Source organism: Macaca mulatta, chromosome 6, assembly GCF_049350105.2.
Source record: "Macaca mulatta isolate MMU2019108-1 chromosome 6, T2T-MMU8v2.0, whole genome shotgun sequence".
Classification (NCBI taxonomy): Eukaryota; Metazoa; Chordata; class Mammalia; order Primates; family Cercopithecidae; genus Macaca; species Macaca mulatta.
In genome coordinates, this window is record NC_133411.1 from 117,201,887 (window position 1) to 117,215,976 (window position 14,090).

The following is a 14,090-nucleotide window of genomic DNA, read 5'->3' on the forward strand; positions in this document are numbered from 1 at the left end:
AACATTTCATACTTTTTTCCATTAAATTCTTCACACAAAAAAGCTTAAAACAATGAAAAACTACAGAATGTATACTAGATTACATAATGCAACTGCCTACAATTATATACGATAAACAGAGATTTATCAGTATACTAATGGAATAAGAGTATATGTGTGTATATTAAATTGTGTCCTGCAACAATTTAAAATGTATGAAATAGAAAACTACAAAATTATCTTCAAATACTTACAGTAAATATTAACCTAGTAAAAAGATAAGGAAATTTTATCATGTTCTCAGAGGAGTTAAAATGAAAAGCTAGCAGAACATGATGCAAATAATTTTATAACCTCTAGGCATTCATTTGGACATTTAAGCAGTAATGAATATAAATATATGCCTTCTTCTTTATATTCTCAAAGATATTCAGCAAAAGGGAAAATAAAAGAAAATCACCCAACTATAGTTCAGTAAGAAGGACTCTGATTTACAACTACTTTTCTTTGTATTACAGTCTCAATATATTTATTTATATGTCTTATTAAGTGAACGATAACCATCTAGATTTTATGCTCCAATCAAAAATAGCCAATGAAGAGCTGGTAACAGACACTACAAATTTTTTACCCCCAAACTCTCCTGAAGTAACTTGAGTACTTCTACCATCATACAATAGAAATCCAAAATAATGAAATATGGCAGCCACTAAAGAAAAATACTATACTGATATAGTCTGCAACCTAGATGTGCCTACACAAACTAAGATGCAACAGAAGAAGGGTTGGAAAAAAAAGTATCAAAACAGTATGGACTTACCTGGCTTTTAAACTTCTTGGCTATTAAAATCTAGATGATATAGCTAACAACAACAACAAAAAGAATCCACCCCAAAACTCACATGACTATTCATCCTTCTACTGCCTATCAGGTAACTTTATGTTCAAACCTTTGAAAATAATTTCAAGAAAGACAGTAAAAGAAGATAACCAACCTAATATGAGTAAGCAAAATCTGCAACACTAATAGGAACAGTACTTAACACAGGTTTAGATAGAAATATCGCCTGTATATCTTTGCCTGAAGACAGGGTTGTCTGACCAAGGCCCAAGGGCCATAGGACATTCACAATAATGTATCTTTGTGATAATGACTACAATAAAATGATGGAAAAAGTGCATCCTATTACCTGGAAGTCAGATTCAACTGAAGTCTGTAAACTATATTTAGAAAGGCAAATCTTTATTTAAAAAAGAAAGAAAGAAAAAAAGGTAATTCTCCAATTCTCCTTCCTTTAAGCCTAGTCACTGAAATAACTGGGATTATTAAGTCTTGGATATCCTAAAACCCTAGAACCTTATTACTGTGGATAAAAACGTAAGTCAAAACTTCTTCCTAAATCCAAATAATACATTTCACTTGTTGACTGACAGGCTAGAAAGGTAGTTCAGGAACATATTCTCATAAATGATAGGCTTAATGTACTACTAGCATGCCACTACCATCTAACCCTTATAAAATTTCTATTTGCTAAGCCTAATGAATCAAGTCTTTATCTCAACCCACTATCTCCTGTGGCCAACACTTGAGCACAAAGCCCAACACTGCACTTCCACACTTGTATCTTAGAGATAATTTGTTTTGTTTCAAATCTCTGATTTTAACAGGTAGTCAAAAAAGAAAGCAAATAAAAATTAGATTTTTATTTTAAAAAAACAGGACTTAAACTACAGACCATATATGTAGGGAAAAAAGCACTAACAAAAGAATTACACTAAAAATAATCTACCAATTATAAATTTTAAACCCAAAAGCAGCACTCTAGAATTTGATCCAGAAAAACATATATTTTTAAAGAATACTTAAATACTATTTGGAATTTCCTATTTTTAACCATAACAAATTCTGCATTATTCACACTGGGATATCTTTATCTGAGTTTTTAATACTAAGCTAGCTTCCTCCTGAGATCCTATTTGCATTTGGTCATCTCCTATCATCAGCTGATGAGTCCCCAGAGTTTGTGAACTAATTTTAATATTACTAAACTAATATAATTAATCAGGTAAATCTGCTGGGTAAAAAATAATGCATTCCAAAGAAAAATTGTTTGGATATCATCCAAGTCACTGCCTGTCTTCTATACGACACTGGCACACAGGGAAAGAAAAAATACACCTTCATTCTTTATTGCTCTTTATGCCTTCAAATAATAGAATATAACTCACTTATGCTCCTGCCAACATATCTGATTTTAAAACAACCAACCAACCAAAAAAACAGCCGTAAGAGAAAGATACCAATAGACTAAAAAGAGAGTAAGAGGATAAGATCTAGCAAAGAATTTAAAATGAGTAAAAATGTATTTATTCTTCAGAATGAAATTATACTGTCAAAAAACTTGCTTTAGGTCAGGCATGGTGGCTGATGCCTACAATCCCAGCACTTTGGGAGACCAAGACAGGAGAATCACTTGAGCCCAGGAGTTCGAGACCAGCCTGGGCAATATAGTGAAACCCTGTCTCTACTTTAAAAAAAAAAAAAAAACCTTGTTTTAATTGAAACTAGATCTTTCAAATACCACTTTAACAAAATAAAACTGATTTCATTAACAGTAAGAATGTACAAGTCAACATAATTCTGACAAGAATTATATTCTAGTTGATCAGAAGTGCATGTTGTTAAAGACAATTATCCCAAAAAAAAAAAAAAACCCTTAAGTACATTAGTGACTTTGGCTGGATAAATTTGATACACAAAGAATGGCATCATTAATGTGCTAACTAGGTCAAAACAATTTACTTACTTGAAAAGTGAAAAAATGTTTGACTCTTTAAACTATTTTAAGCTTTTATTTAATAAAATATGTCATCAAAATATTTGAAGTGATACATTTTTTAAAGCATGCTCAATGCAGTAGTAACCCATCTGTCCCTAAACCAACATTTATTGAATGTCTATTATATACCAACACTAGGAGGGATGAATAAAAAGATGAGTACATACTCCTGGCCCTCAGAAGAGTTGACACTCCATCAGCAAGATACATCTCTAAATCATGATTTCAATTACCAGTAGAGAGTGATTTGACATGATCTAGAAAAATTTGAAAATGTACATATCTTAGCACCATATTATATATACTTCTAGTATATGCCCTAGAGAAACTCTTGAAGATGAGCACAAGAGATTTATACAATAATTTTATTGCAATACTGCCTCTGATAGTAAAACAGTGGAAGCAATGTAAGTGACCTTCAATAGGGAATGAATAACCAGGAGATTTATACATATAATAGAATACTAACAATGAAAAAGAATGAATTATATTCATTATGGCTAGATCTCAAAAATAAAAGTAAACATGCAAATTGTAGACTCAAATATACTTTGTGAGACCAGATATTTAACCATATGACACTAGATATAAATTACATGTGACCACAAACTAAATAATACCACATGTCATGGTTATCCACATACATATTAAAGTATTTTTTAAAGCACTTTACATCATCATAGCAGTTGCTCTGGAAGGGAACAATGGGACAACAGTATGAATGTAAGACAACAGAGACTTGAAGTTTATTTGTTTTATTAATTCAAGCAGCAGCAGCAGCAAATTTAATAAAATGTTAACAACTGTCAATTTACAGGTGATGGGCATACACCTGTTATTACTCCTTTTTGTATTCTATATTTTTCTTAATTTTTCAAAATAGGAAAATAAAACAAGAATTAAAATCTGATCACATTTCACACTTGCTAAAATCTCATGCTATAATTCTTATTACCTAGAGACTTTCAAATTTCACAGCATGACACTGAAAAAAATTTAACAACCCGGTCCATTCTTTCTTTTCCAGACCAAATATGAATACTTCCCTACTATCCAGCCTATCAACCTAGTGGCACTGTAACACTCACCACTTATTAAGCATTTCCCATATTTTTCTGATGTTTTATCTTTGTTAATGCTCTTTCCCATTACTGCAATTACCTTACCCTAAAATATGTCTGCTTGCATATTCATCACATCACTATATGTAATTCAAAACTCAGTTCAAAGATCACTTACTATTTATAAGATTTTCAGATTCCTTCCTTATCCCTCACATAAGAATAACTATTTTTGCAATTGGTTTTTCTATAGCACTATCATGAGACCAGGATCTTCTCTCTTTGGCAGTGTAACTCTTGTTTAATTCTTCAACACCTCTCACAGTGCCTGGAACATAGTAACTGTTCAAATGTTAATGGAACTGAATGAACATCCGAAACAAATGTTAAGGAACAGAGTACAGACTTATCAGTTCATGAATTCATTAAAATTGCCACTAAATCTTCTGGACAAAAATCAAATGCTACTAGCTTCTGAATCGAAATATCACAAAAATATAAAACACCATGTTTGCAATACAGAGAAGCTTTGTATAAAATACTGCAATTCTATTATTAATTATATTCATATTCATATAAGATTAAGATCAACACTAAATGCTAGCTTTCCTCTTTGATAATTTCAGTAATTTTCCTAGAAAAAGTTTTAAATACACTTCTGCTGGTACTTGCAGCTTCTCCTGCAATCAATTACCACCTTAAAAAATGATTTTCTACTCATGCTAATAATTAACTTCTTCCTTTGATGTCTCACAGCACTGGTCAATAAGTGTTTTAAAGGGAGATAATGTCTTTTGGAAGTTGCTACTTGGTTCAAAGGTGTGTGGATTAGCATTACAGGTAATATATCCACGCAATCCAAAGGGCTAGCGAAGAAAAGTCTGGGAATCTTAACAGATCTGGGTTAGAATTTTGACTTTGACAGCTACCTGTTGTTAACTTATTTATGCCTCAATTACCTCACTGGTAAAATTGGATAAAAATAGCTACCTCATGTGGTAGTTATGAGGATTAATTATACAAAACAGCATAGTACCTGCTAAATTAACAATACTCAATAACAGATAACTTGTATTAAATATTTTCTATTACCAACAAATGACAGCAAAATCCTGAAATGTAGTTGCTATAGTCTAAAGGTTTGTGTACACCCAAAACCCATATGTTGAAATCGTAATCTCCAAGTGATAGTATTAGGAAGTGGGATCTTTGGGGAGTGATTAAGTCATGAGGGCAGGGCTCTAATAAATGGGACTAATACCTTTACAAAATAGGCCACAGGGAGCTTGTTTGCCTTTCTGCCATGTGAGAAGGTGTCTATGAACTAGAAAGTAAGCCCTCACCAGATACCAAACCTGCCAGTGCCTTAATCTTGGACTTGTCAGCCTTCAGATCTGTGACTAACACATGTCTGTTGTTTATAAGTTATCCAGTTTATAGTATTTTGGTACAGCAACCCAAATGGACAGAGATAATAAGATAAGATTCAATATCCCTCGGTCACCTCCTTTAGAATGCCACATGCAAGTATTACTGTTCATTGGAAACTACCATTCTGGGTTTAAGTAAATGCCCCATCCATTAAGAGGGGAAAGAACACTGAAGGCAAGTATATACTCTGGATGATTTTGGAGGCTAAAGTGAGTACTTGGCCCTTTTGTACAAAATCCCTCAAAAATGTAAATTATTTATGTCTGGTATTACAATTAAACCCACTTCACAAGGAATATTTGAGAAATAAGACATAAAAGAGTATCGTAGGGGGGCTACGGTTGTGGACAACCAATCTCCTTAATATATTAACTCTTATGTATAAACCCATTAATATATTAACTCTATGGTGAACAGTAAGAGTCAGGAAATGGAAGCTTTCACATAATGCTGAATTAACTACTGCTATTTAAACTCTTGATACAAATGTTTATCTTATATACTATTCTAGTTTATTATCAACATGGCTACCAATTTTTTCACCTAACTGCTACAACAGCCTCATATCACAGCAAAGAGAAAAAAAAATTAAACTGTCAGTGTCTAACAGGTAAAATCAGACTAGGTGATACTAGGCATTGATACAGCCCAATTCAAATTAGTAAACTGCAGAAAGCAAATAATAGGCTTCAATATCCGCTCTCCTGATAGGAGAGGATAAAAACCTTTATTGAAGCCTTCTTGTGTTTTGTGGCAATGGAACCCATTTGGTGCTTTACCTCTTAATCTCATTTAGTCTGATCCTCATAAGAACATGTATGAAGTAGTATTGTATCCTTTCTGCAAGGAGGCAAAACAAAGTGCAAAAATTAAGATAACTAAAGCAAGTCATGTGAGTATGCATCAAGGTTTTAACTGAGTTCGGTGCAACTCAAAAATGGTGTTTGCCTCCATCTCACGTTAAAATGCTTTCAGCCTGGGGGGTGGGTGGGGGGAAAGCCTGGAGAGGTGAATTTGATCCTGTATCATTCATGTAAGTCTCCAAAGGATAAAATCTAAAACAAGATTGTTACAGCAGCAGCCAAAGGACTCTAAGAGAAGTCACAGAATTATAAAACTAGTAAAATATCAACTAAAAGATTGAAAAGTAAACATTCACAATTAACTTTCAAGAAATCAACTTTCAATTAGGAAACTTTAGTCATTTCCCTATAACTTTCTGAAATCTATTCATAGTACATTACTATTTTCTTGACAACTGAGTAATCTATAATAGTTTACAGGCCAATTATTCAGAGTACGAAATGTATAAAAATAGACCAAATACACACATAACACATACAGATCTACATCAAAAATGCTTTGACATAGGACATAGCACAGAAGCTATTTTTGGAATAACTCATAAAATTCCAGTACTTTAAAACATCAGCCTGTATAACAAATGACACGTAATCTATCTGACCTCATCATTTTACAACGGAATAAAAAGCCACCCAAAGAGCTTCTCTGTCCAAAAAGTAGAGAAGCAGAATCTGGTACAGGGAAATTAAAGAAGCAGAGGAAATATACTTAACTGAGGTTTCTAGATCATTAATAACTATATGCTCAAACTAAATACGACTTAAAAATAGCCTTGTGGCATGCACTATTCAGAAGTGATATAAAACCTATCACTAGAAGAGAAAGACACATACAATATGCTAGACCCTCACTGCAGTTGTACTCCTCAAATCTATTTATATAGTCAACATAAGAGTTTCACAGCAAATGCAAACTATACCTATGTAGGTACATGACACTTGTCTCACTATTCTGCATCTAAAGCCAGGTGCGGTGGCTCACACCTGTAATCCCAGCACTCTGGGAGGCCGAGGTGGGCGAATCATGAGCCCAGGAGTTCAAGACCAGCCTGACCAACACGGTGGAACCCCATCTCTACTAAAAATACAAAAAAAATTAGCTGGCATGGTGGCTTGCACCTGTAATCCCAGCTACCCAGGAGGCTAAGGCAGGAGAATCTCTTGAACCCAGGAAGTGGAGGTTGCAGTGAGCTGAGACTGCGCCATTGCACTCCAGCCTGGGCTACAGAGCGAAACTCCGTCTCAAAAAGAAAAAAAATTCTACATCTAAGTCCTCAGTCCTCTGCTTCACTATAACTCATTTAAGGCATATCATTGTCCTCACTTTCCATATGAATAAAATTTCTCCCTCATAAACACAAGAATCTTTCCCCTATTCTAAAGTTTATCTTACTTAAACCAGTGCCACAAATAAAAATGTTCTACTATCTTACTACTTTGTGTAAAATGGTAAGATCATCCTGTAGCATTCTAGATACAATTTTTTAAAATAACTTAAGAAGAAATTTTCCCATTAAGGTTACATAAAGAACAAAAATGTAAAATAAACCATAACATCAGCAGCAACCATCAGCAGAAACTTACAGAGGCATTATATCCTTATAGTTACATCAAGGACACAAAAGCTATGTCACAGAAATACACAAAGACAATGCTGCCATCTAAAGGCCAAGATATAATATGAAAAGATGTATGTATACTCAAATACTATCAAAACAGCTTGATAGTTTAAGTCAGCAAAGTTTATACGAAAACTATGCTACCATTATTTTTAGACTATGCAATTAAACTATAATACTCCTTTTGAGAAGATTCAGTTTATTAAGAGAATTAGCAAAATAATTTGACTGATTATCAGTATTTGTCAAAGCATAGGTGAAATTCTTTTGGTATTCTTTCTGACAGTGTTCTCTGTACATACCTGTATTAGTTGCTAATTTAAAATATTTGCTGTTACATTACTAAGAATACGTGTCAAAGTAAAAACATTCTAATTACTTAAAATTGTGGCTTTGCAAGTATTTAAATTTCTCCTTATTTCATCAATTTTAAAAATACAAACTTCCAGTGGGAGGTTAGGTATCAATATCTCAATAATCCAATAAAGAGTTCAAATTATTCTAAATTTCCTTTTCTAAGAAACTTAAATGGGAAGAACTGTAGTGAATTAGCCTTTAAGACTTAGCAAAATTACCTCAAATTTCCAATGAAATGAAAATGTTTAATAAAAAAACTAAACACAAAACTGATTCCCTTCGCATTTAAGTATATAACATCTTTTTAATGTAACAAAATATTAGGAAAAAACTAATGTGAACATAACAAGAACCTTCAAAACATAAACAGTTGCTTTTTGGGGAAACCATTGGCTAAAAATTGTTTGATGTGCCAATAAAACTATTTTTTTACATTTACTCAACAAGAAAAATAAGAGTCAACAAATATCCTATTGCTTGAGAAATAGAAAACTTCTAAATTGAGATCACCATCCTTTAATTTACCTTGAATGTAAAGTGAAAACCAAAAGTTAGATAACAAATACAGTTGTGATGCCATAAAAACTACTATGTTTTACATGTCTCCTATAAGTCAGAGTTTGTACTAGACAATTTAAAAATACGGTGTCATTTAATCCTCGAAACTATAACTAGCAAATAGAGATCAATAACCTCATTTACAAATGAGGTGTAAAGAACTCAAGTAACTTTCCCAGGGTCACAATGCAAGTAAGTGAACACCAGTATTCAAAAATTCAGTGTCTCTAACACAGACCTAACTTATCTTTACAAAATCCTGCTGTCTCAAGAATGACTATTACATAATAATTATTAAATGTTATGAACTCCAAGGGGCAATAAAAAGATCTCTCCATTTTTGAAATACAACTAAAAAAGCAAGTCTTTTGTGGTATACTACACATTCAAGACTACCCTGACAACATTTTCAAATACAGACATGCATTGCTTAATGACAGGAAAATGTTATGAGAAATGTGTCACTAGGTAATTTTGTTGTGTGAACATCACAGAATGTACTTAAACATTCTATGAGCATACAGAAAGCCCTGGACTATATGTTACAGCTTTTATTGCTCCTAAGCTGTCAAGTTGAACAGCATGTCACTGTACTGAATACTGGAGGCAACAATACAATGGTATTTCTGTATCTAAACATAGAAAAGGCAAAAATACAGTATAATAATCTCACAGGACCACTATTATATAAGCTGTCCACTGTTAACCCAAAAATTGTTACATGGCCCATGACTGTACGCATGCTATTTTTCAATTTGAAGAACTCCTACTGGTGCCCCCTAGTGACAACTTTTTCTTTTAACTGATATGATGTACCTATCATATAAAAATGTAAATGCTTTGGAACATTATTCAGCCATAAAACATAATAAAGCTCTGATACATGGTAAACGTGAATGAGCCTTGAAAACATCATGCTAAGTGAGACACCAGAAACAAAAGACCACGTATCACGTGATTCCATTTATACAAAATATCTAGAATAGGAAAACCCATAGAGAAAGAAAGTAAATTAGCAGTTGACAGGGACTAGAAGAAGGGTAAAATGGGGAGTGATAGCTAATGGGCACAGGATTTTTTTTAGGGGTAAAGAAAATATTCAAAAATTTGACATTGGTAATGACTGCACAACATGGTAAATATACTAAAAGCTGATGAGTTGTACACTTTAAAGAGTTTTGAAATGTATTTTATGTTAATTACCTCTCAATAAAAAAATTGTAAGATTTTTTAAGCATAATACATTAAACACGTCTGAGTTATCCATGTACATGCTTAAAATATAAAATCTATGTAATTGCCCATATTATATACTCTAAATTATTGAATCCCATTTTTTATCATACTAAGTAAAAGGTTCTATTTTACAAGAGTACATTTTTCTGGACAATAAAAAATTTCTAACTGTCTAGAATTATTATAATCCCCAGAGATACCAGAAAGAACTACAACCATAGACAAACAAATTCGATTTTTCCAATTTACCACTGTTAGTTCACGGTCCACATTTAGAAAAGATGCATTAGCACATGCTAATGAGGGATTTTTAACATGCAGGTACCACACACAAACACCATCTATTCAGTTAAAAGATCAATTTATAAAATCATCACTTTAAAAGAATTTTTGCTTTTGATTAAGTAGTATTTAAACCATCACAAGACAATAAGCAGAAAAAAAATTATAAATAAACTTGAAAGAATTCAAAGGTTAGGAACAAAATGAACAACACAAGGATGATAACAAGTACTTACTAATTTGTTTTCCTGCATGTATATCCTTTGTAATTTCAGACAGCCCTTAGCTATGACGATCATGCCTTCATCTGAGATCTTGTAACACTGGCCGAAATGAATATCTTTGAGTTCTCTGCATTTTGAGCCCAGCTGTAAACAAACAGATTTAGCTGAATGCTCAAAAAATAACAAAGGCAACATCTTTCAAGTGAGATTTTCATACAATTTTTTGAAAATAACCATGTCAGAGTTAAATATTTATGTTACTTATAAAATAAGATAGAATGTAAGCAATCCATAATTTAAAACAGTAATGTATAAACATTTTTAACCTTCTAATGTACCTCCCTGTTTCAACCAACTCATATTACAAGCCCACCAAGGTATCTGTATTCCTTAACAGTTCAAAATTATATAATTATTACTCCAGTATTTTTTTTTAAAGACAGGGTCTCGCTGTGTTGCCCAGGCTAGAGTGCAGTGGCTCAATCATGGCTCACTACAGCCTCAACCTCCTGGGCTAAAGAGATCCTCTTACCTCAGCCTACTGAGTAGCTGGGAGTACGGGTGTGTGCCACTACACCTGGCTACTTTTTAAATTTTGTTGTAGAGCTAGGATCTCACTATGTTGCCCAGACTAGTCTCAAACTCCTGGCCTCAAGAAATCCTCCCACCTCAGCCTCCCAAAGTGCTGGGATTACAGGTGTGAGCCACTGCACCCAGCCTCTCTTGTGTCTTAATAGTGAAGAAAAAAAAAATACTTAAAGGAATAAATTATAACATATTCATAAGACAGTATTATACAACCACTAAAATTGGAACAAACGTGACAAAAATGTATGTAAGCTGTTATAGTATAATCCAATTTTATAAAGAAATTATGCATAAATGCATACATATGTATTTGTGCACAGAAACGGGACTGAAATACATACCAAGGTGTTCACAGTGGTTAATTCTGATTAGTGCATGAGTTTTTATTCCCTTCTGCCTATGAATCTTCTCTAATTTTTTTAACAAACATTGCTTTTATAAGAAAAAAAACTTACAAGTTCTGTCTCAAGTAAAGTAATGACATCAGAAATACATGTGAGTTCAGTCACTTTTCCAGAGGTGGTGATAGATATAAACTATATTTTTATAATCTAGGCTGCACTACTACCAATAACATATTCCTACAGAAATGTAAACTCCGTGAAGCCAGCAGATTGTCTATTTTATTAAATAAGGTATCTCTGGTGCCCGGTATCTTACACTTAGTTGACACTTAATAAATATTTGTTAAATGAATGAAAAGGCTGATCAGGATTATGTACTATAAAGAAGCTCATTTTAAGTGGGCAAATACAAGAAACTATGATTGTGGCCTCATACACTACTAAGTTCCACAGTTAATTCATGGGTTCTAACCGGCCCATGGAGAGAATTCAGGGGTTTCAGGAAAGCAGATTTTTTTAAAGTACATGTTCATTTTTTATGTTATCCTCCAACTGAACTTTAGCCTTTCCTTATTATATGAAAAACACTGCAGTAGCTTAGCAATACCTGAGACTTTGTAAGCAATAGAATCAAAGATTACTTCATATATCACTGTTGCAGATACCTTGAAATATTTTTCATTAGTATTCATCATGCTCATTAGATATCAGATTTGTATTGAATTCATTAAAAGAGGCATATATATTTCTACAACAAATGTACAATGGCATGTCACTATACCTAAGCAAACTAAATCCAAAGCCAACAGTGGGAAAAGCAAAGAAGTCTACTAAAGAACTCTCAACAGACTCACATATGTCTGGCAGTGAGGCTGAGGTTGGGGCTAAAAATACTAGAATTCTTGAAAGTCTGTTGAAAAAGTAGTTAAATCTTCAGATCACCTCCCCATTACTGCACAGTCTGACCTTGCCTTTTTTCCCACAATGCCAAAAAAATGTAATCTCTGGGGAGAGCAAAACATAGGGTTTTTAGACTGGGGTATACCACATATAGCTGAGAACCAAAGCACAATGGGGAAAATATGGGGATTTGTGAAAGTTTATTCAGTGAAAACAGAGGAATTCAAAGAAATATTTCTATCCAATTTTCCAGAATGAAAGGGTATCAACTTCCAGACTGAAAGAGCTTATCCATGTGTCCAGCACAAATAACAAAAACAGACACACTGCAATGCAAATCATCATAAAGTTTCAGAAACACAAGTTTAAAGCGATTCTACAGACTTAGAGAGATAAACTTCATAGAAAGGATTAGAATGAAAATGCATCAAACTTCTTAACAAAACTAAAAGAAAGCAACAGTCCAATGCCATCAAGTTCTGAAGATAAATTATTTCTAACCTAGAATTCTGTGCTCGGGATTCAGACTATGAATTAAGTGTGAAAGTAGAATTAGAGATGTTTTCAGACATACAAGTTATCAAAAGATTTACCTCCCATATACACTGTATCGGGAAGGTATTAGAATCTGTGCTCTATAAAACACGAGAATACACCAAGGGAAAGAAAACATGACATCTGGGTAACAGAAGATCTAACCCAATAGCAAGAGAATGGAAATCTTAAGGATAACGGTGGTAAGATACTAAGATGACCACTAATGCAATCACACTTGTATATGAGAAGTCCAGACTAGACTATCCCAGGCAAATCTGCTTTAGGGCAGTAAATGTAACGAAGTATTCACATATAGACATACTAATGCAACTGGAGGAAAGCTTTGGTCTTCATTAGTGTTAAGAGTATAAAAACTAGGTAAAGAAATAAGACATTTATTAATCGCAATGAAAACAACATGCTTTAGAGAAAAAAAGATAGGTACATAATTATAGAATGTAAATACTGAATACTTATTTAACAAAAATTATAATAGAATTATGTTAGAAGGATGAAAGGATAACACATAGGGAAAGAAGTATAAGTGAGCTAAATCCTTACCTTCGATAGCAAGGAATCAGCAATAAACAGTCAAAAGTGAATAAGTTTTTAAAAAAATACAAACAGACATGGCAGGGGAAAATGTTTTCTCATTCTGTAGGAAGCCAAACTAGTCTGATTCCCAGTCTCTCCACTGATTATTCTGTATTTAATAAACTGGGTATTTTCAGCTCGTATGTATACTTCTTCCCCTTGTGAATAAACTGCACACAGGGAGCAAGCAATCTTTACTTCTCCATTTGGGGCCACTCTGCTGGTTAGCCTAGTCAATGACTAGTCAGTTAGCCAAACTCCAGAGTCAGGTTAACAATCCCATTTAGCACTGTTTGTAAGCAATATTCTCCACCTTAGATTTTCTGAGTGCTAAAGCTGACATCTTGCTCCTCCATCACTATTTGTCATACTTACCAATTTGATAACATCCTGTACAGTGAATAGGAGGCCCCATGAGACCTCAACAGTTAGTACACCAGCTAGAAACATGGAGAAATAAAGGAACAGAATCTATATATTAACAGAAGGAGTAAGTGTGGTTTTTGGTGAAGTCTCAGATATCAATGTGTGGACAAGTTGGTAGAGCTTCAAGTTAAGACCCATAAATCACAGCGCCGCAGACTGGTAAAATAATTTAAACTGACTACATGGTGTTTTGACATTGAAAAGTAGCTTTGGTGGCTTTATCTATAAGGAAATGACTTTTCATAGAGGCC

At 33.4% G+C, this 14,090-nt stretch overlaps 1 protein-coding gene across 2 annotated transcripts in view; it reads right to left on the minus strand.

The window, feature by feature from the left end:
* The window catches only part of FBXL17 (F-box and leucine rich repeat protein 17), a 545,014-nt gene that overhangs the window by 500,772 nt on the left and 30,152 nt on the right, over positions 1 to 14,090 (minus strand). For both annotated transcript variants that reach the window (XM_015140531.3, XM_078005091.1), the window contains exon 4: positions 10,463 to 10,594. In XM_015140531.3, coding sequence (XP_014996017.3) covers positions 10,463 to 10,594 — 132 coding nt within the window. The remainder of the gene's footprint in view (positions 1 to 10,462; positions 10,595 to 14,090) is intronic.